The sequence below is a fragment of the Bacillus rossius genome, chromosome 15, assembly GCF_032445375.1.
Source record: "Bacillus rossius redtenbacheri isolate Brsri chromosome 15, Brsri_v3, whole genome shotgun sequence".
Lineage (NCBI taxonomy): Eukaryota > Metazoa > Arthropoda > Insecta > Phasmatodea > Bacillidae > Bacillus > Bacillus rossius.
This window is the reverse complement of record NC_086342.1, coordinates 21,237,428-21,261,992: the sequence shown is the minus strand read 5'-3', so window position 1 is coordinate 21,261,992 and position 24,565 is coordinate 21,237,428. Positions and strand designations below refer to the sequence as shown.

At 37.5% G+C, this 24,565-nt stretch overlaps 1 protein-coding gene across 8 annotated transcripts in view; it reads right to left on the bottom strand.

The window, feature by feature from the left end:
- Positions 1 to 24,565, bottom strand: part of LOC134539336 (acetyl-CoA carboxylase) — a 148,928-nt gene that overhangs the window by 72,079 nt on the left and 52,284 nt on the right. For 7 of the 8 annotated variants that reach the window (XM_063381272.1, XM_063381273.1, XM_063381269.1 and 4 more), the window contains 7 exons: positions 16,494 to 16,737; positions 7,641 to 7,758; positions 6,494 to 6,623; positions 6,280 to 6,398; positions 4,428 to 4,608; positions 2,627 to 2,829; positions 1,244 to 1,453 (listed from right to left, as the gene is read on the bottom strand). In XM_063381272.1, coding sequence (XP_063237342.1) covers positions 1,244 to 1,453; positions 2,627 to 2,829; positions 4,428 to 4,608; positions 6,280 to 6,398; positions 6,494 to 6,623; positions 7,641 to 7,758; positions 16,494 to 16,714 — 1,182 coding nt within the window. In that variant the 5' untranslated portion in view covers positions 16,715 to 16,737. The remainder of the gene's footprint in view (positions 1 to 1,243; positions 1,454 to 2,626; positions 2,830 to 4,427; positions 4,609 to 6,279; positions 6,399 to 6,493; positions 6,624 to 7,640; positions 7,759 to 16,493; positions 16,738 to 24,565) is intronic. The other variant, XM_063381277.1, reaches the window with a different exon arrangement.

The window sequence follows — 24,565 nt, the reverse complement described above, 5'->3', positions numbered from 1 at the left end:
TTCACATTGACGTCATCCGGGCCTGCGGCCCCTTTGAGCCCGATATGCCACCGCCCAAACACCACCACCCTCTGCTCAAATCTCCCGCTAACGAGTGCATGCGTGTGTTGGTCGCCCGGCAAGAGAGCGCTAGCTGCAGTGCGCCGCACCCCTATATGTAATTAATAATATTGTAACCTTTTCTTTTCGCCCTAAAATAGTGTCCCGACGAGTCAGTAAGTGAGTGTCTTTTGTTTTATTAATATGTTATATTTTTGTAATAAAGTACATGCAAGCACGGACAAGGACGCTCTCTAGCGGGCGACGACGGAACCAACATATAACTTTATTCAAACTAATTTACCACATAAGTAATTATTACAGACTGTCTGGTCATGGATGTGTATCTGGTAGTTTTATAAAGGGTTCATGTTATTTTCTATAATAACCTGGGGCACGCAATAGCTAAGATGTTAACGGTAATTGTGTTGGGCGTGAAGGGCACCATGTTTCCTGCCGCAAGCCCTTGTCTCACCCCAGTCTCCAACTTCAGCCGGTCGAGAGCGGAGTCTCTGCAGAAACCCCGGGGACATCACCGTTGTCTCACCGATAAGTAGTTCTGTTATATAATAATCATTCAAATTGTTTTCTTTTCATCCTCGGGGCCTCTCTCGGTCGGTGAGGCTGTTTAATTAGTAATTTTTATACTCTCAGGAATTTTTTAACCACTTGTGTTTTACGTAAAGACTTGAGGCGACCACCTCTGTGTTCGCCTCCTCAACTAAACTGATTCGTGCCTCAGGTGTTTTTAACAGTGTAAAGGAAGGACTGTATGAGGACGTGTAACGTAGAAGTAAATAAAAACCAACTTAATTGAGTCACGTGACTTTGTGTTCGGGGGAGCCACGTGGGTCCTTAACCCAGTCAGCGGCGTGTGGGACGCCCTAAGAGCCCACTGCGGTTAGGTAGAAGCGTGCCCGACGCTGAGAGCGGGCTCGGTTAGGAACAGGTGCTGAATTAGATATCAGGAGGGCTAATTTCTCGCCGCACACGGGCCACATAACACCCTGAGTAAGAGCATCAAGCCGGGTCCACGTGCACACTCACGTGGTGGCGCCCACTATTTCCACCAATAACTCAAAACGTAACACCGGTATGCCCTCAACTTCAACAACTTTATATAAACACCGTCAGTATTAGAAACTGTAAACTCTACATCAGCTGAAGCGAAAGGGAAGGGGGCCAGCGAGCGCGCACGACGCACCTTCTCCATGTCCTCGAAGACGTCGGGCTCCGCGATGACGGCCGGCGCCTCCTCGATGATCTTCTGGTGGCGGCGCTGGATGGAGCAGTCGCGGCCGAACAGCGAGATGGCGTTGCCGTACTGGTCGGCCAACAGCTGCACCTCCAGGTGCCGGGCGCAGCGGGCCAGCTGCATGACGAAGATGGGCGAGCCGGGGACCTCCGCTTGAACCTGCGGGCGGCAACCACCACCTCTACACGGGGCTCAACCGACAAACTTCGGCTGCTGGCCCCTCATGAAGATATCAATTGGTAACATGTGAACCACAGATGCCGTTCAGAACCACAGCCATGTAGGACTAGGTAGTGATTTCATCGAATTATCAAACATCAACACAGTTTTAACAAAAAGACTGTAAAAAACGAAATATATAATCATGACACAGAGCGGGCAACAATCACCGACTGCTGGCTCCTCACGGAAATACAAGTTGACAACATGTATATACCACAGATGCGTTCAGAACCACAGCCATGTGGGACTAGGTAGTGATTTCATCGAATTATCAAACATCGATATAGTTTTAACAAAAATGCTGAGGAAATATTAATATACAGTACAATGGTATTTATAACAAGTTGTAATAATATGCTCTATATACCGAGAAAAAAAAACGGAAAAAAAAACACAGATGAGCACTGGTCTTCTTAAAAAATAATACAGAAACGTACCCAAAAATTTAAAAAAATGTAAAATGTAAAATGCAAGAAAACAGGAAACACTGTACTGAAATAAAAACAGACATCACAATAAACTCTGAGAGAACTAAAAAAAAAAATGCCCGCACGCAGTAATGCAACCTGGCAACCTAGGTCAACAGACAAAATACGAAGGAAAAAAAAAAACGCACGTGGCTCGATGAATGTTCCGAAACCGTAGACTGCCCAATTGAAGACTTTACACTGTAGTTATGATCTTAAGTTCTTCAATAAACTAGTATGTGTCTTTGAACTTGGAGATGAACAAAATTTCCATTGCAGATAATATTGATATTATTTAAGATGGATTGCTGAATGTCTGGATCATGTTCAATTGAACTAGTTCATACAACCTGCACTGCAAAATATGTCACTGTCGTAAAATGATTTCTTGAATATGAATTTCTTGAATCACACAATATGTGTGATTATAAACTGAAGAGAGGCATCAAAAAACTACATGCACGTTAGAAGAAGCTTGCTGGAAATTAAAATCATCATGACTTACAGCACCCTTACTATTTATATTTTGGGACTTTTCCATGGCTGTCGTGACCAGTTCTGGGTGTCTCTTTACTAGAGACTTGCGACTTTTGCAGCCTAATGACACACCTCCGTCTGTCAGTGCAACCTTCCTCCAACCTACCTGTCTGTAAAGGTTCGGGAATTCCTCGGCACACTCCACTTTGCGTATGCCCTTCCCTCCCCCGCCTTCGCTAGCTTTTATCATGACCGGGTAGCCGATCTTCTGTGCTGCCAGCAGACCATCCTCCACCGAGGATACACCGCCCTTCTTGTACAGCTCCGAGGATATCTTTATCTTCTTGCCCTCGTAGTGCGCCTTCAGGGCTGAAAGATCACATTTAAAAAGAGTTACAAGAATTCCGAAAAAAAATTTTGAAGTGAAATTTCTTTTACAGCCGGTAAGGTAAGAAAAAACAATGGTTCAGGTTCATCAGTACAAATTATAAGTGGAACATTCCGGATTAGGGCACTTATGTCGAAGAGATAGAGAAGGGAGGAATGTGAAATAACAAATAAAGAAGATTGACAACCATAAGACTCCTTGCAGATTTTTCATCACCATGTTTGATATGATTCTGAACCTCCAAACGAAAACTTGGTTTGTAATTTATTGTTTAATCATTCCAGTGAATTATTGAATAGTTTATTTTTTCAAACGGATAACTTAAAATTGTTTGTATTATTGTTCGAGTGGATTATTGAATTGTTAAGTTTCAATACTAACGTGTGTAGCAACTGCACAACATTTTTTTAAATTTTATTTACCTTTAAGAGGGCTGCCTAGTCAGAGGTGTATTTGCATTAGTGAGACGGGATGATAAGTGAGATGTTCGCTGGTGCTTCTAGCATGGTATCCCGTCTAAGCACAAGTGCAGACTTTTCGTAGTGCTTAGGGCAACTATGAAATTTAAGTGTTGACCATAGCATTGTATGGTGGAGAAGTGAAGATAAAGGTGTGATGCAAGTCCCTTGAGTAGAACCTGTACCAGTTGTTTCATGCCTAAATATTATTATATATATTAATTATAATTATTACATTTAAGCCATATTTACTCTTCTAAAAACATAATTTAGTGTGCGGTTACACGGTACTCTGAACTACTTCAGGTAGGCATGTTCAACTTTTGTGTACAGTTACACACAGTCTGAACACGTTTCATTCGAGGTCATTTTTCATTCAACCTAAACAGGTTTGCAAAGTAGTTCAGAGCGACATCTCTTCTACACAAGCCTCTGATTGGCTGTAGAATGTTGAAAGTACAAACAGTCCTTTGTGGAAAAAAACAAGATGGAGAATGTTCCTTGCACAAGTCCATACATTTTACTGACTGAAACAAAAAAGATGAATAGGTAAATATTTAATTGTTTTAAAATTTATGCTGACACTAATTCTCCAACAAAGGTACATTTGCTCAAATAAATAGGATCTAAAAAACATAAATTCAACGTAAGTAGACAATCGGTTTTCGAGTTGAACACAGTTTATGCCAACTGTCGTGTAACTGTACACTTTCGCATTTGTAAGTTTGTAAACATGTTTACTTAAACCTATTCACCTGAAGTAGTTCGGCATTCCGTGCAACCCCGCCCAAAACAGAACTACTCATCTACCCTCAGCAAATTCTTAAATTATTATCATATATCTTGAGCAATTTAAAAATTACGTGGTTTTTTACAGAAGCTCTCCACATCGTGTGTGTGCCCGGGTAGGCGGACGCCTTAACTACTCGTTGGTAACAAGGTCATAAGAGATTATGACACACAATACAGACAAGAGATATTACGTAAGGAATATGCCAGCACGGAGAAGGATCCCCAGCACTTGTCTTGAGTGATTAAGGGAAAGTACGGGTAACAAAAAAAAAGGATGGCTGCATCGGGTCCCGTCGTGTATTGCCACGGTGACGGTCGCCCACACTCACAGCTGCCCGACCACGGCAACGTCGGGATGTTGGCCGTCTGCGCCACAATGCTGGAGGCTATCTTGTCGCCCAGGGCCCACATCGCCTTCTCCGGGGGACCGATGAAGGAGATGTTGTTCTTGTGCAGCAGCTCCGGCAGCTTGGGGTTCTCCGACGCGTGGCCCCAGCCCGCCCACACGGCCTGCACAACACGGCAAGAAAAACTGTCAAACAATTAAATCAGAGCCATAATTAGGTTGTGATAAACTGAAGAAGAAATTTCAACAAGAGGTTAAAACTTTAAGCTACATTGTAAGATAACCAAATACCTGGCATGAACAACAAACATATGATTCCTTACGGCTTTTTATCTCCAAATATTCCTAAATGTGATTCCAATAAGAGTAAGCTACGAGTATTCTATCTTTGCCATTGTTATCTTCATGTTAAATATTTTTCTTCAGCTTCAATTAAAGCGTTTTCTTTTTGTGCCCACTCGAAGTTATGTAGCCGTTTAGGTCTTCGCGGCAATATTGTTTTAAGTAAGGTTTTCAGATTATTCTCTTCTAGTTTTACGACATGATGTCCGGCGAGAGAGAGCCATGCCTCCTAGTTCACATCTGTGATCCGGTGTTCTACGGCTCTGCCCGTTATGTAATCCGGCTCCAAAATCGAGCTGCTCACGTTCACACCTCGACTGCATCACTCACTACCAGTTTTGTTATTCCCGTTAAAACTATACTGACTATACCTGTGCGAATACTAGTGTTTTTAATGCGAAGCGAAAATCAAATTGAACGTTTAAAACATTAGCGAAATTGAATCAAATGAAAAAAAAAAAATTGTTTAACATTTGTAATTTTTGAACCGATAAAATGACGAACTGATTGCGCCCTAATATATAACATCATGAAAAATTGTTATAAAATAACCATGCATATTATTAGTATTGAGCATTCATAAAATCAAATTAAGTGCCCCCCCCCCCCCCCGGCTCCCCATTTTTTTTTTCAAGTAACCAAACTTTTTTCAAGTAACATAGACACAGCACAAAAAAAAAATTCAAAATTTTTTCATGAGCATATCTTTAGCTTCAAATGTTTTAAAGCTTTCAACAAACATAAAGCTTCACATCAGATGTGAAGCTTTGCATCAGAAACCCAAGTTTCAAATAAAGCAGATACCATTTCCTGGCGAAGACAAATCTAATATTAAAAAGTGCTTTCACTGATTTGGTTAGTCGAAGCTTCGTACAGGCCTAATACTGCCATTGAATAACCTGGCAAATTTGCTAACCCTACATGGCCATGGTTCTGAACATGGTGGATTTAAGTCCTTTCACTGTACTCGTGGGGTACCTATTCACAATGCTGGTTGGATTGTGTTGATCATGGTGCTTCTGAACTTTATTGGTGCTTAAAGGACCAGAACACTTTGCTCAAAGTAAGTTGTCACTTTTCTTTGGCAGGCGCTTGTGAAATATCAACGTCCAACGCTACAAAAAAAAATACAGCCTAAACCAATCAACTTCCAACCCTTCAAGCTTAAATTAACCAACTTCTGTCTAACAAGAATAAAATGTGAATCACTGTGACCTTTATTACAAACTGTAGACAGACTGAAATGAAAACTAGCTCAAGCCAAACTGCAGTTATGTGTATATGTAAACATCAAATTAGCTAAAAGATTATATATATATATATATATATATATATAAACTGAACCGGTAAGTTACTAAGGCATACCTTACTGCAAACCAAATAATGTTTGGTAATATTTTAAACTGAAACGCTACTATTGTAAATAAAACCCAATCCAACAGTGTGACTGAACCTAAACTGTTCTTTTTAAAAGTTTCTGCTCCTCAACATACCTGTGCTTGTGTTCTGACAGCAATGTCGAGAATGAGTTCCACATTTGCATAATTATTATTGTTAGACCCTCCTGGAACGGGAACGTACAAATCTGCCATCTTGATGTATTCAGCATTTGCTACAACAACAAAATATAGCTTTGCAATTACAATGGCACTGTACACAAAAGTAAACATTAAAACTAAAAAAATAAATTCCAAACATTTAACTAACCTTTTAAATCTTCTGGTGTCACCATGACCACAAATTTAACTGCCCTTTCGTTCTTAAACATCTCGTACGACCAGCGACGAATGGAACGCATGCACTTAACCGCTGCAATGCCATTATTTGCTATCAGAACCTGTTTAGGAACAGTGACAAATCATCACATTGGTATTCTGTGAGGAAAAACTACATTATAACAGGGAGTCTACAAATATATAGTTATTCAATTACAGGACTTAATTATAGCACAGAGTTATTTTGATAAATATGAGTCAAAATTAAACATAATATAAAATAGATCAACTATTCACAGGTGTGTGCAGATTTTATCTTAGAACTAGAGACAAGATTACATGGTGAACTGTGATAATGCCAAAATAACACCAAAAAGCATGTAATACACCATATAAAATGTAAATGCAAGTTAATACACCATAAAGCACCAAAATTCCAACAAGAAAATCATGAAATTAATTACATTTTTAATGAAAACTCAAATAAGACCAAAAAAATTAATCTTAAAATATAATAAATTTAATGAATGTAAATTATTTGCATGGAGTTGTACGAAATGTATATACTAAAGAGATTGGATGTATAAATATAATTTTGCATCTGTTATTAGTAACAAATTTTTACATTACGACATTGGTACATTTTTCAAATGCACATACACTTGCTGATTTATTTTATTGCTCCCAGTAGTTAGACATGCTTATTACAAGTTATTATATTGTAAAAGTGTATTATGTATCAGTTGAAATACACTGTTTTGATGAAGTAACTCACTGAACAAGTAAGAGTTGATTTGTTGAAAATGGTGCTATCTTTATGAATAAACAAGAGTTCATAAACAATAATGAAATCGAAAACTTCTGTTTTAAAAACTAAATTGGCTTTAAAATAAAACCATAAAATCCTGTCTCTAGTTAGAGCTCTAATGACTAAGTGAACAGTATTCCACTATTTGAAATAAATGTGCAATTATAAATTGATGTTTGGCATCAAATATCAAAATGCAAATTAGCAAAATGTTCCTCGAATTTGAAGTTCCCTGAATTCCAGCAGTGTTACTGTTTCATTTAGGACCTTTTAGTGACTTATGTGACATGTACACACACACAATAAAAACACAATGAATACAATTTATTACCTTATTAATAACTTTTGTGCCACAGAATTTCCTGACGAATTCTTCAGGCGTTGCCACTGTGAAATCTTTCTCTTGCAATCTGTTGTTGTTTGCAACTGTTCCATGAGACATGCTGGGCCTAAAATTGTATCAAAAGCACACACACATAGCAATCAATTACATTTAAAAAGGAAATCTTTGAACTTAAAATTTTCATTAATGATGCAAAACTCTTTAATGTTAACATTTGTTTAATTGTACTAAATTTTAAGAGTTGACACACACACAAAAATTTTAACTAATAAAAAAAAAAGCAAAATTAAAAAAAAAACACTTCTTAACATGGTAGCAACAAAACAGCAAACTTTCAAAGAGGATTTTGCAATCCACAAATATAGTTTAATCATTTAAAAAAGTAATTGTGACTCATAACTTTAAACTACACTCACAGGTTCAAATTTTTATTGGTAAATACAATGACGCAAATATCTCCTGTCTTGCAAAAGTAACAAAAAACAGTGTAAATTACCTATAAATGCAAGGTCTTAAAACAGGAGCACTATGAAACATACGTTGTGGGTCATGCAAGAGCAACATACCAACAGCCGTGCAATGCAGTAGCACTCATCAGTGCAGAGCTGCGCAGTGGTCGGTTTGTGAAGTGATTAAAACAGAGACCGCACTCACACTTCCCGTCGACAACATAAACATCAAACAACCATAAACAGTCAAGGACTCTTGACTGCTTTGAGGTTTGTTTGCGCAAGACGTACAGAGAACCAGCAAGAGCTCTATTGACAGCTAGTGCACAAAATGCATCGAACCAGTGAGCAGACTGGTTCAGTGGTGCAGCGTGCAAACTCAGCTCTTCATGAGGGTGATATACTAACATTATGTGGGTGGGAACAACTGCAGAAAATTTTTATGCAGACATTTATTTATCCTAGCTTTGCACACATCTGGTTGGTTACTTCAGTCTGCAGAAGCCCATTTTTATCAACTTGGGAAAAAATCTTGCATCGGTCTGTGCTACATGTTTTTGTAAAGTTCCATTTCTTTGTCAAACTAAAATTCATATTCTTTCAGTAGCCACAATTATTTTTTTTGATTTAGACATACATTTTTTGCACAAAAGTAATAATTATTTTTAAAAAATTAAATTATTAAATGGAGTAAAAACTTACTGATAAAATTGACATTACTCTTTTTAACCTGATTTAATACTCAATACTTGTATTTATTTTGAAAAAAAAAAAAAAAAAAGTCTTGCAAAAAACAACAAAGTAGCTAACAAAGAGCAAAACTTTTTTCCCATTTACATTTTGCTACTGCTTAAAAACTTTTGTAGTCCAGAATTCCTATTTTAAGAGGCAACCTCGATACATCAAGGGTGAAACCACTTTCTTGACTTTCTCCAAATAATATTTTGTACACTCAGAACTGAATACATAATGTTACGCATTTCTATTCCTCACAAACCAACCATCGAAAACAAGGAAAATATTCATATTCAGGTTATTACGTATTGATATAAAAAATAAAAATAAAACATTATTAGAGATATAAAACTCAGTAAATGTTGCCTATCATATCAGGGCAGTGGCTGTTTCATGTGATCTACATGTAGAAAGACACAAGACAAACAATCACCTTGTAAAGTTAAAATAAATAGGGCAAATAGCATCAATCCACTAAATATCATCTAGAGCACAATGGCTCAAAATAATTAAGAGTAGATTTTATTAAACACAAGAATATACTACCTAATTTTGTAGAACTGAAACATAACCAAATATTCAATACAAAAATCAGAAAATTTATTTCAAGTAGGTGTTATTGTTCATTAATATTCAGTCCTATTAAGAGAGCAAAAATATAATATAAGTACAATCAGAAACACTAAAAATACTATAAAAACAATTACACGACATGCTCATTTAAAAAAATTTTTTTTTCCCATAATTAGAAACTAAAAAACTACTTACCACATTGTAAATGTTTACTTGTGAATATCAATCTTGCAAATAAACTGAACAAGAAGTGACTTTAGTAACTGTCTCTTTTAATGATTCGAAAACAAGTTACTTGAAAATAATGTTGGCTTCACGCAAACTTAAAATACACAGCAACAAAATAAAACACAATCAATTTGAAACCAACGACTTTTAATTTTCCCCATGCAGTCTCTGGGAAAACAAAGGACAGAATGGGACCCCGGATGGAGTCACACCGACCGCTGTGTGCCAACAACGCGCTGGTACTGACTGATCAAGAGCCCAGTGGAGATGATCGGCAACCCACACTCACACCTCTCGAGCAAGCCTCTCCACACAAGGTGCGTCATGTTTGCCCAGCCATTATCACCACTTCAGCGCCGATACACACAACGCTTCCTAACGCACGCCGCTGCCAAAATAACTCCTTATATAGGTATTAACATATTTTAAGGCATTCTAAGAAATTTTGTAAGGTGTTATAAATTTCCAATTTTGGAAAATGTCAATTGGTAACATTGTTTTTTAGTACCACAGCATCACAGCACAATGATGGAATGGAATCTAAATGGCAATTTGAGATATTTTTTTCTTCGCAAGTGGGACGGTGTGTTTTCTCTGGCACAAATTCATCATTCAATCAATGCTCCATTCTCAGCTCATCATGTGTACAACAACCTCCAAGACGGTGCATCCTGAGTAACTGAGAAATAGTTCTCAGATCTTTCCTAGAATTTTTCCGTGCAATGAAAAAAAAAAAGTACAAGAATTTTTAATCCTTGCTGAATGATAACTATCAGATCATCATTAAAACATCAAAGGATCCTGTAATATGCTAAACAAATCCTACCAAAAACAATTGGAAGCTAGTTCCAACTTCAAGTCACAAAAGCATAAGTGTAATTACATTACAATCACTCAAGATGACTCCAAACATATATACAGTAAAGCCTCTAGGCCATCCGAAGGGTGTGAGAATTCAGGTCAAAGATTAATATTGAACATAGTGTTCCTTAACATAAGAAAATTTATAACTTTTTTTTTATTAGCTTTCTTGAATTCTTACTGCTGGATTAAATTTTTCTGTTGATTTAAAAGGAGCATTAAGGCTTCTAGATTCACAAAGCCATACAACCAAAATAAAAGTGTTTCTGACACTTTTACAGTCCACTAAACAATACACTGCAAAAAAAATTTAGCATCAATATTTCTTACATAACACAATACATAACAGATGAATGTAAAATGCTTCGAACACATGTGAAATAAACTGAAGTTTTGAGAAACGAATAATTGGGGTTCAAGTGTGTCTGATGGTTAACTATTAATTTTTTCACTGCAACCTTACACTTCTTCCCGTGGAATACATGTTCACTTACAGTACCACCAACAATCATCATAATACACAGCAATCAGATGTGTGTATATAAATATATGTGAAAAGCACTGTCGAAAATACATAGAAAGTTTACTAATAATAATGGTTGAACTATTATAAAATCAAAATTTTTATGTTTTAAAATATTGTGAAAAATACTAACCAAACCTATTGCTAAAAAAGGGGAGCAGAACCTCTTTATTTTTTTAACCTATAAAATCCTAGAGAAATAACATTATTTTTAAAAGCCATTTTTAGATAGAGAGCCTAGTTTGAAAACCACAGGTCCCCTTTGAAAGCCCATGTTAGTAGATAAGCTAAAGGTTTGAGCATGCAAAATGTTAGTTTATGGCAGGTTCTTCAAAGAGTAGGCCTAAGAATAACATGTGCCAGTAACACCACAGAACAGGAAACAACAACAGAACTATAACATTTCTGATGGCAGAGTGTTGTGGCTGCGTTTGTCTACCGCAAGTTCTTTGTTTCGTCCGACACGTGGCAGAGATGTACCTACTTGTAAAGGGCGACGTCCCTGGGGTGAGCTAAATTATAATTTATCCACAAAAAAAAACTCCTTACAAGGAATCCAACCTCAAAATTACTCACACAGCGTAAAATGACAACTGGAACATTTATGTCACTAACAACATGAAAGGCCCCAATTTTCTATTGTTTATTTTTAACATTTTGCTTCATTAAAGACGAGCATAAAATTAATGAAATAATGAAATGCCTGGAGTTAAAGGGGTGCCTTCTGTTTCAGGTTATAATTTTATAATTATGTTAATCACATATAAACTTGTAGATTTTTTAAATGCTTTAACATTTATGAAATGATATATATGTGTGTGTATATATATATATATATATATATATATATATATATACACACACACACACACACACACACAGAGCAAACTTTTTGCATAATTAGCTGCCAAAGTTTCATTTTTAATGTTTTTGGGGCATAGAAATAAGAATAATAAAATGGATTTCAGAACTGAAACTTTTAAGGTTTAAAGGCAATTACACTGGCTACTTCATGATACGGTTTGCATGTCTATTACAAAAACTTATTCTATTTTTGTTCAGCTATCAAAACCTTCACAAATTTGAGAATTATGAAAGACCAAGTAAAATTAAATATAATTTTCTGAAAGAAATTCCAACCAATTATTGAAGTAGCCATAACATTGCTGTTATACCTAAAATGTTTTAGTCCTGTTGTTCAGTTGATTCTCCTTATTAACACACCTCAAAAATGTTAAAAATTTAACTTTGGCAACTAATTATGCAAAAAATATGCAATGCAATTATTCTTCAGTACATGGAAGTTAAACCATTTAAAAAGTCTGCATGTTTACTAGCATTTCACTTATTAAATACAAATAAACACCTAAAATGTGATGCACCCCCTTAATGGTGAATGGCTGCTAAAAACAGTTTCCCCTGTGAAGTCATTGGTATTTAATTTTGAATTCATTTTTGAGAATAACTAAAATTGTAATTATACTGCCAATAGACACTATGTAATGGATTTTGAAAATCACTTAATGTGCAATCTCACTTTCCTTAACAAAAAAACAAATTTTCAATAATAAATTATAAAGAATTATTACAAAACATGAGAACGGCTGAAGTCAGTATAGCATGTTACAGTTCCTATCTCTTGCAACTGTGCATGACAGATACAAAATCACGGGCAGCATACAGCATACGTATTTATTTCACTTCATCACCACAGACTTCAAGTGAGGACATTCCGCACCCATGTCCTCAACAGCACTAGGCCGACTGGCGATTGGTATTTCTTTCAAATGACTAGAGAATCCTGATAGGTTAAAAAAAAAACAAGTCAGCAATAAGACCTTGCACGGTGGTTCAGCAAGTTAAAATAATATCACTGACCATTGATGCACTTAGCATTTGGCCGCGCAGTTTGCATTACTTAACCAATAAATGTTTATATACACTGTGTAAGACAACCGAAATATAATGGTTTCTAAAATCATTTTCACCACGTGATGCTAGGTCTGTGCGACAACCCCCTCTTCATTATCGCTGTGTTACGTGGAAGCCACATTCACATGAATGTGACATAGGTAACAGAAAAAAAATTTCAATTTTAAAAATATTGAACATTAATGGTGATGTACTGCAACATTTATGTAATTTATCGCTCCAATTTTTTTTTCACTGTACACCTCTAGTGTATTTGTAATATTCGAAGAGTGCTGTATCACGACTGGCATTATCTACATATAGCACATCCCTTATTGGAAAAACACAAGGCATAAAGCATCTCCTGACAAAGCAACCCGGGTTTCGTTCCTGGTGGGGATCGAAGCTGGATAATTCTTCACGATTGAGGAAGCATTGCAGTAACCCACAGTTATCCCAGTCATACAACTCCACACTTTTTACAAGATGTCATTTTCTTTGACAGGTGCTTCAGAACATGCAGACTGTTACAGATGTATATTCTCACGAAAATCAACAAAGTAATTATTTATACATGATCAGCTGAACATGAATATGTTTGTTTTGCTTATTGCATCACGATGTAAAGCTGTGAAGGGTCCTCAGTGGTGGTGGTGGTGGTCTCTGAAAGCCCTGCCATATTTGCACAGTTGAATCCGTCAGACCTGACCATGCTGTACGGGGCCGTGTTCGAAGTCTGAAGTACATACTTGTGCGTACTTGTCCGCGGAAGTGACAGCACAAGGGCTGTCCCAACTGGAAGTTAAGTGTACAAGTCAATGATCCTGTGTATTTCTCGCATACTTCGAGTTGAAGATTTCACTAATTGCTGCACATATTGTAACGTTGCAAGACCCCTGCCCTCCTAGCTAAATATTTGTCTTTTAAACTGTTTTCATGCATGTAAACATTTCTTAAAAAATCTCACTAAGAATATTTTACCGTTTTTATGTATTTAAGGATTGATATTTGCACTTGCTGTATGTTTTAAGAATGTACTTTTTATTTTAACAGACATTTTAAATCATTACTATTTTTTTAGGTAATTGTTCACATATAAGTCGTTATACTGGATTTTTGCCTGTTCTGGCCTACTTTTTCAGGTTTTTTCTAAATAAGTTTAATTTTGTCAAGTAATTTGTATTATAAGTGCTGTTATATAATATTATAGAACAATGGACTTGGTGTGGGATGTATTAGAAAGAGACAGGTATATGAGACCTATGAGTGCGAGTGAGATAGAAACGGTGATTCCCCACCAAGAGAGGGACAGAAACGATATCTCTTCGGAGCGCGGGAAACCAAGGTCAGACGTTTTTGATAAAATTAAGAAAGGATGGAGTGTGGGAAGTCCCTGTTTCTATGTGTGGAAATGATTTTCAGTGTATATGTTCTGTGTTCTAATTGGCTTGTAATTGTTAGTGTGAATGAAGAGTGTATGTGATTGGTCGGTGAGGTCATGTGACTACCCTTCCTACGTGGAGGAACCAGTGCCATGATTTCACCAGTCGTCTGTCGATCGCTGCACGAAGACGCGTTCGGTGGCTTCTCACAAAATATGTAGTAATTGAGAAGGATAAATTTAACGTCGGTAGCTAGAGCCATGCCGAAGATAGTAATTTAATAATTTTTTGTTTGGGAACTTTTTGGACATTTTTAACTAGAAATTGCGGCTACCGACGTCGGCATCTGGCTCATGACAAAATTCGTTTTCGCTAGGTGCGGCCATGTTTGAGGCCGCACTGATTTAGTGTACTTACAGTAAACTGTTACTGAAGGACTTAACCTACGTTATTTTTAGTTAATTCTCATCGCCCCAGCTGCGAGCAATTCTCGACAAGCGGATGTACGAGTTGAATGAGTGAGAAAAATTTTGAAAGTGATTGGATTCGTCAGTGCATTCTATTTTGAAAAATAAAACAAAAAACTACAATTGGCACTTAACATATTTTTTTATATTTTTTTAAAATAACGAAACGTTATAAATACATATTACTAAGAAACAAAGGCATAATCATAATGCAAATTGCCGTACATTCGTATGATACTAATAAGTGTTAAGAATTACTGATTTAAGTATTTTGTAATTAATGAACAAAATAATGTTCGGCATGCTAACACAGTTTTGAAGAGGCCAAACACTGAACCCGTCTGGATTCGTCAAGTATGTCACAAGGGCAAGTGAAGTACGCAAGGTCGCAAGTACACAACTGCATACTTGAATTCGGACACGACCGGATGTTAGACCATCGCTTTCCTGATCGTTACACTTTCCAAAAAGCTCTGATGACGTCTCGCCTCGACTTACCCTGAACAAGTTAAGCCAGAATTACAATAGTCCGTCAGGTCCGTTTGCCATTCATCCGTCCGTCCATCACGTGACTTTAAGCCAGTAAGATGGCCCGAAAAACTCCATCCGGCCATCAAAAACTTGGTAACGGCCAATAATCCATTTTTTTTTCTTTCTCAGATATTTATCGATGTTGTTTGTTCTTTATATAAGTTGCTGTACATAGGGGCGTTTACCCCCCCCCCCCCTGAAAACCAAAACCCTCTCTAAGGTGGTCCGCCTGCGCCTGCATAATCAACAGGCGTGATGAACACAATCCTGTGGGCCTCCCATGGGGATTATACAGAAATTCGCCCCTGCCTGCATATACTCGGAAAAATTAAGATGTGACTGAATCGTTTTGACGTGATTCTCGACAAATGCAGTGTTATTATGCAAAACATCTGAACGAACAAAAACGACAAACTCCACAGGCCTGTGTCCTGGTGACAACTGGCTGGCGCAACCAAACCATAGACGTTCTTTAAATGATTCATACAATTGGGGGATTTTGATTTAATAAAATTTCTTAGAGATTCGCCATTGAAATTTTACACTGTCATGGGGAAAAAAATTATAAATGCAAAACAAGCCTAAATCAGCTGATTTCAAATGGATAAACCCAACGATGAACCTAAAACAGATATTTGGACAACACAGACGAACACATGCAACTTAAATATCAGACAGCACAATAATTCCGCGGAAGAAAATTAGTCATGAAACTAAAATTATAACAGCACAGACTAACACAGTGAGCTAACAACGAGGAGTGAGTTTCAGCAATGACAGTGAATGCAGAAAAACAACACAACCTGGACAATGCAGCAAATATACGAACAAAACGATGTAGATAAACAGAAAACGAGCACCATGCAATTGCTACACGAATACTGCCCTGCGGTAAATAGAAGACGCCCACTTAGCATTGGTCCTAGCGCCAAAATAATTCAATAAATACACAAAAATACCTATTACTATAAACATTAAAATTAGATATACGACCTGCGAGGTCCAGAGTAAGCATTAACGAAATAGGGACCAGCGACCACAGTAGGATTTAATATGGTAGCAGAGCGTGGTTACGATCCACGGACCTCCACTTTGACCAAGCAGTTGCGGCGTTTCGGGAACTGGCCTCTGTTCACAGACAGACAAGGGACGCCGATTGGCCGCAAGCGACGCGGACCCACCTGAGCCTCTTGCGGCGCTCTGCCAGCGCGAACATGCCGCCGGAGCTGGCCGTCCTTTCGATGAGCGGCGCTTGGAACACATCCGTCGCCTCGTCCTTGAACTGCAGCACGTCCTTGAGCGCCGCCTCGTCCTCGGCGGGCGTCCCGGGGTCGTCGGCGTCGCCGCTGCCCACGATGAAGTTGACCGCGCGGGCCTGCTCGTCATCCCCGGCGGGTTCCATGGTGCGCGCTCCCTCTGTCGGATCTGCGGGCACATGTCCCTCCCCTCTCTCTTTCTTGCTCTCTCGACCGCCGCGGTGAGAACGGGGGCTGCCTACAATGCGCTTACTGAGCTGAACAACGATTCCGTCCGTATCAACTTCAGAATGCCATTCACAATTCACCGCTAAATTTATAAATCATTTTTAATAATGTGACTTCTGAACGATGTGATTTTACTTACTTAATATAATTATTCTAGCTATTTATTGAAGCCGTTAACATGGTGCGACTTCTGAAATTATTTTTTTGTCTAGTTTTTCTTTTCATGGTACATAGATTCCAAAACCATCGACAACTCTAAAGTTTATATATATATATATATATATATATATATATATACACTAGGAATGAGGTGGAGAGGAGAGGTCGAATATTGGACATAAACACAGAATTGCTGATAAAGAAATATGCCGATAGCCCTTTAAAGCAAAATCTAAAGTTTTGTTGTTTTGTGCAATGATAACTCATGTTCTCCTGGAACTAACAAATATTTTTAGCCGCTTAGACAAAAAAAAAGAAGAAAAAAAGCAAGCTTTGAAAATTTAAAGTGGGGTTTTGTTGAAAGTATTTATGGATATGGATATACACACACACACACACACACATTTTTTGGACATGATAACAGCAGCAATTTTTCACGAATCACTTCTAAACTGATATATATAAAAAATTCTAGTAGAAAAAATCTCAGTCGAGTTCGTTAATGGGCAATATCCGACCAAAGGGGTAGAAATGAGAAAGGTATTTTAAAAAACAGAAAAATCGCTGTAACTTACACAATATAGAAAATATCACATCCGTCTGAAAGAATTATAACTCGTAGGAGTAATACCAAAATCTTCTGTCTGAAAAAGTTTTCGATACAACCAACCATAACCGCAAGGAGTTGAAAAAAACAAGGATTGGAGGACGAAAAAAAGATCCAAACTCCCTTCGTAGGCACAACGTGGAATTAATATAAATTATGTATTAATCTTAAAATTTTTATCTGAAACTTTTGTCTGAAACAATTTTTGATAATACAAACTATTACTGCAAGAGGTTGAAAAAACCTGGGGTTGAAATAAGAAAATAAATAAAACTTCCATACCATGTAATCTATAGAATGAATGTTTATTTTTGTTTAAATTTTTAAATACTGTAGAAATCTTTTGCTTAAAGTAAATTTGTATCACAAATCATTACTGCAAGGGGTGGAAATAACAAGAGTAGAAAGACATACTGCCATTACCTTTTCAAAAGGTATCCATCCAAATCCATTATAATTTATCGTAGGTAAATTGTATAATTTGTGTGAAACTATTTTTGATGAAAAAAACTATTACCGTTAAAACCAAAATTTAAATTTAAAAAAAACTTTCTTAGTATCAAATTTGTCTGAATTTACTTTTAACCATCTTAATATTACCTTATCTTTGTTCTAATATATATATATATATATATATATGCTACCACATATTAGTACAAGAGATGAAAAATATTTTTTGGAGGATTAAAAACTAACTGCATAAACTACCTTAGTAGGCATAATATGAAATTCGTTAAGACTTCAATGCTGGATGCATTAAGTTAAAAACATTAAAAATATTTTCGCTACATGGAATACGAGAAAGTGTTAAAGCGATCATTTTTTTAATATTGGCGAACATATAAGATGTTATTAAGGCTACATTATGTTCTTAAAATGTTCCAGCAGTTTATATAAGTTTCCAAAATATTTCCAGAAGAAATAGGTACTTCGAAATCTACCTACGCCTGCAGGCTGTGTCGAAAGGGAATTTATAATCGCGTTAGTTTAAGGATTATTGTGTTTTGCATATGCATTTCTAATACGTACATTAAAAATAATAAATAGGATGCATAGCTATTGAATAATGTGTAGCGCCTAAATGTAGAGGAATCGAGATGACCTCGATAAACGTTTATGTTTATATACCAACATTTATGTTAATTTTGTGTGCCCATGTGTGTCTGACTGTACCAGTTGATTCTTTTCTATTTGCGTATCTGCGGTAACTACCTCTTAAAATAGAGCCGGTATGTGTGTAGTGCATTAGATGGGCACTTATGTAAATTAACATCGCGATTTTATGAGCCAAAGATGGTTATGTATTGTGAAACTAGGTTAACCTAACATTGTTCTAGACCACCAACGAACACCACTTTCCGTCTCTAATAGAATCTTATAAAAATCCTTAATCGTTATGTCATGGGTATCAAGAAACTAAAATACAAATTCAACGAATATTAAAACGTTTAAATTTGTTAAAAGAGACCTAGATCCTGAACCCTAAGAATACCATAATACCCTAGATGCTGATATCATTCGGGACAAAACTGAAATTCTTTGGTTTTGTGCTGTGCTGTTGGTAGTGTGACAATCATTAGTGATCGATTTCAGAGGGAAGAAAAAAAAAAGGAATTACGTTCAACCTGGGAGTGAAATCTCTGTTTACTTCCACACTCTTTGGGCGGAACCCTGCGCTGGTCGCTGGTGGATTCGCCCTTCCTTACCGCCGTGCGCAGGACACGGACTCCAGCCAGGAAATCACTCCCAGACAAAATTCTGGGACGATTCCTTCCTCCGAATGGCCCTGACTCGTGGAACACCAGCGCATCTCCCCTCGCTAAAGCAGGGCCGTCCAGACACACTTCAGCACCGGGGGGCATAATAATTTTGTCGGGCTCCCAGCACAGCTTTTTTTTTTGCCCCCACGATTAAAAAAAAAAAATTCTAAACACTGTAAACGGTGCCGAGGCCATTAATGTGAACGTGATCAGCACGTATTCCCAAAGGAAAATTTGCCCCCCCCCCCCTTTTTTTTGTTGCCATCCACTCACTCTCTCTCTCTCTCTCTCTCTCTCTCTCTCTCTCTCTCTCTCTCTCTCTCTCTCGACGGCCCTACCGGTTACAACCAACCACCGCGGTATTTCTTTCGGAGATGATTATTCGAGTGGCGAGCGAGTCGAGTAGAGTAAACTTGTCAAGTGGCCAACCCGTTTACTCTACCCGTCGAAGCGCTCCTTCAGGGAGACAGCCGCTCCATCATTTCCTGGCGCTCGGCTTCCCCCACCACACCACCACACCACTACACTTCTTCTTTTATTTGGAGCTTTATTCGGCTCGCCTTTTCACTCACCCGGTGTGGGGCAGCGGTCTGGATCAGCCTAGATCCGTGCTTTCCTTCAACTGCCGACTGCTCAGCCGAGCTCAGTCGACTGATGTGAGCCGGCCTTAAAGACCACACTGCTCGCGCATCGAATGGCAGTCGTCTGGCGTGCAAACACGGGGCTTCGAGCAGTTCCCCACCCCCCTTCCCCCCCGCCACAAACAATTTCACTATCAAATGTTTTTTTTTTTTTTTTTTTTCCACAGACCTCAGGGGTCCCCGAGGAGAAGTTCGCGAAATAATCGCCACGAATTTCTACTTCCTACTTCAAATACGCGACAGATTTTTTTTTTAACTATAGGCTGTAAAATATCGATTAGAATTCTGTTCTGTGTATTGCGTAATGCTTCCAACTAAATTATAAATCAAATCCCCACTCTAGCTGCGACCAGTTTTGATCTCCCCGTGCAATAGAATTAATGTAAACACAGTTTACTTGGAGCACGGAGTCAAAAAGCCACACATTAATTTATAAATTAGTGACTAATTTTGAATTATTTAAAAAATCGTGCAGTGTAAAAAAACCACAGATATCGTCATTTGACTTCCTGATTGCTAGTGGTCATCTTAACAAAATTAACGTTCGTTATGTGTATCACTTTTTAAATACAGGCCCAAGGACAGGAATTCAGCAAACAGTTAACTGAAAAATTTACCTAGTAATATCTCCCATTATTCATTAAGGGAATATATATATATATATATATATATATATGTGTGTGTGTGTGTGTGTGTGTGTATCACTCGTAAAATGTTATTTATCATCCAAACACCTGAGTATGTATGGCATCACCCTGAAAAAGTTACAATCAAAATACTAGACAGTAAACGTTGCACGGAAAAAAAAATCTGTACTTAAATAACTGACGTGATTTTTTTTACATAGAGTTTACTGCACCAAAAGCAGGTACAGAATTGTGTTGGTGAAAACTTGTAAAGGTAAAGAAAGCGTAAAAAAAAAAAAAAAAAAAAAATATGTGCAATCAAAATTGAATTTTCCATCTCATCCCCCCCCCCCCCCCCCACACACACACACAAAAATGTCTCGTGACCGTTAATACACCATAAAATTCATCATCGAACGTAACTTCATATTTTCCTCCGTTGGAAATGTGCGGTTAATCAAGTACTATGATTGTACACTTAGCAATAGTGGCAGTTAAAAGAATTTATTTCGGAAGGTAATTTGAAAAAATATATATTTATTTGTATTTAAAAAACTTATACGTTATACGTCAACAATATGGGGTCTGAACAGTTACATTACCTTTCTCAACATGCATCACTGCCTGCCTCCATTGTCTGTGATTCCAGGTGTTGTAACACCTCACCTTGCATCACCCGAAATGCCATACTGAATTCACCGATATCCCGCAATTTTTTTTTCCTTAACTTCCAGGGGGGAATGGACGTTTACCCCCTCTATTCCCCCCTTTTGCGACAGTCCATTCTTAGCAAATATTAACTCGTCTCGTCACAAGTGGACACTTTGGGCACTTAAAAAATCTACAAGCGTGTAGTGTTTGTTCCATTGCCCGGGGGGGGGGGGAAGGGGGGGGGGGGAACACCCTCCGAGACTAATCTAGTGGAAGAGTGCCTGTATGTCCCTCGCTTTCCTGTGACATAGTGTTTTTTTTTTTTTTTTTTTTTTTTTATGTGTGCGATATTTTATCAGACTGTATGTAGTCTTCTGGTCTTAAGGGGCCCGCCTACCTGGGCACACATACGGTGTGCAGAGCTTCAGGAAAAACAACGCGATTTCAAAACTACTCAAGTAATCCGAGTGGGGCCTATTTACGAATAGCGTTTAAGAGTTCGCTGAGGACCGAAAAGTACTTTTAATTTCGGATTAAGTTTTTAAACTGTATTTTTAGAAGCGTTAAAATGCCTAAAACGCGTGTTTTCAGAGTAATTTTTAGGCATAAAACAATCAGTACAGATTCTTGAAAGCACTTAAGGGGCTTGCATAACACCTTTATCTTCATTTCTCCGCCATATAATGTTACGGTCACCGCTCAAATTTCACAGTTATCCTGTGCCGACGAGAAGACTGCGCGCCAGTTCAGAGCCTTGCGCTTAGAGGCTATACCGCGCTAGAAGCACCAGCGAGCGTCGCGCTTATCATCCCGCCTCACTAACACACATACACCCCTGACGAGGCGGGCCCCTTAAGCCCCTGTCTCGACGACGCTTCTCACCGACGTTTCGGAGCAAATCGAGGTTCGCCATTTTCGAGGTGCTAACAAGACGTTGTTGTTGAAGACATGTCCAGTCGTGGTGGAAGCCCGGAAGACCTACAGCCGACTGACAAAAATCGCGATTCCACGATTAGTTGGCTGTAGCTACACAAGATGAGTCAGAATTCTGCCGAAAAACTTCGGCTTCGTCCAAGGAAAAAACAAGTTCACTTGTGGACTTAAATGCTTCTCACAGCATGTGTACGCATTTAAGTTCACTTGTGGACTTAAAACGCTTCTCACGGCATGTGAAGTTGGAGCTGAACAACACGTTTATTACAAATAATAAAGTATTTAGTAGCATTAAAAGTATTTAAACACTAAGTGGTGTTAAAGTATTTACGTATTCAAGCGTCCGTGTAATGCTTCAAGTACACACAATCTTACAACCACCGCCAAACTTGAGGCTGTCAAGTCACAAAAATGCAAATAAATAAATATCAGCAATCGCCATCACCAAAGAATGAATACAGCATTGCAGTGACCCGGAAGAATAAAGACCAAAGCGATAGAAGCTGCCGAGAAAGTTTGATAACAAGTACCAGCGTGCAGAAAAATATATATATAATCACTTAGATTACACATCTGCATACAATTCTGTAACACTACTCAATAAGATTAAAAATTAACGAGAGAAATTGGCATCAGTTTACTGTGTGGAAGTATATACATTTACGTGCAGTTATCACATGTTTTCACTATTTATTTTGAGGCATTACCACAAAATGCGGACTCATAAAGTTAAAGCTCTTTACGACCACAGCCTTAAATAATGACATATTTAGTATAACTATTAATATTTCGTAGAAGACGATAATAAATCTCAGCCCTTTTTTTATGTGTAACATATTAGCTCTCGGTATACGGCATTTGGTAGGAGTAATTTCGTGAATGTGACGGAAGTAGCATGAAACGGAAATGTGTAAAAACGGTGCTGCCATCTGTGGCGGATGGCGCGTACCAAAGTTCACATGAATTTTCAAGATGGGCAGAATTTTAATAAAATTACTTTTGAAAATCAGATCCAAAGCTGGATTTTAATATTTTCATAAGTCTCTTTCTGTTTTACCGAAGCCGTTTCATTGTATAGTTTAAAATTTCTGTCTTTACATGGAATGATTCGATAGTCGACGTAGCTGCTCCAGCAACGAATTTTAGCGGCACGGAAACTAAGCGTGATTCACGTCAAGAAATTTAGTTAAAAACACAAATTTATACGTGAATTTATTTTCAAAAAATAAATGTGAGTGAGATTTTCAGGTTTCGCTAGAGATGTGTAACATCTATCCTCGGTGAAGAGTAAATTCATGTGTACTCATGTTGCAAATACGCTTATAATGCGAAACTCGGACACGAAATTTAATGTAGAATTATTATAAATAATGCCGGGAGTGATAAATATGCAATAAAATTGAGATTTTTTTTAACTACATACGTGTACCTATATAATGGCAGAAATGTTTATACACAGAATTTACTGTAACTCAACGTCAAGCCGAGAAAACTTATAATTAATTATTCTAGAATATTAAGTTAATCTCAGCATTTCGGAATTTATTTGTACACAAATGTACACAATTCGAACTGAACAGTCTAAAACTTTGTTCCAGACTAGAAACATATTAGGACAAATAGCTTGATTATTTTTTTGACACCTCTTGATTTAACAACGCAGTTAACAAAAAAATAAATGTCTTGTATGTTCAGATTAGATGAAATGCTCTAAACTTGAACTAACGCTTGTACAAGTTTCTCATTTAAACATCCTGCGTATTTAACGAGAACATGTTCTTCATCCCGGTATAGGAAGGGGAATAACAATATTGCTTTCATAATTGCTATTAAGATGTGCATTTAAACCTTACATGCAATAATCACTGACTGGTACATAAAGAAACGCTTTACATGGACATACAAAACTGCTGTTTTGCAGTTGTCGTTCACTATCCAGCAATTTATCATACCGGTAACTTATCTCTAAAGTAAGAATTATAATTGTAACAAATTCTCGTTCACGGCGAGTGCCATCAACATCGAAATGATACTCTAAGTTATTATTATACCTTCAGCATCATGGTACTACAAACTACGAAGATAATATAAAAAGTAATCCATCCGAAAAAAAAATTTTCCTCGACAGACTAACTACAATCACAATAATAAAAATCATACGTAATACCCATTTACAAAAAGTGACATGTACTAACACCAAATTAATTTACGCTTCTTAGAAAATTTCACTGGTTGGCATTTACACGCAATTAACTCAATTTAAGTTTTATTGAAATTTAAGTTTATGGAGACTTCGTTCATAGACATAAAAATACACAAGTACATAGTTAACATCAAGATATCACTCACATCTATTTTTTTAATTAACTTATGAGTTGAATGCTACTACGAA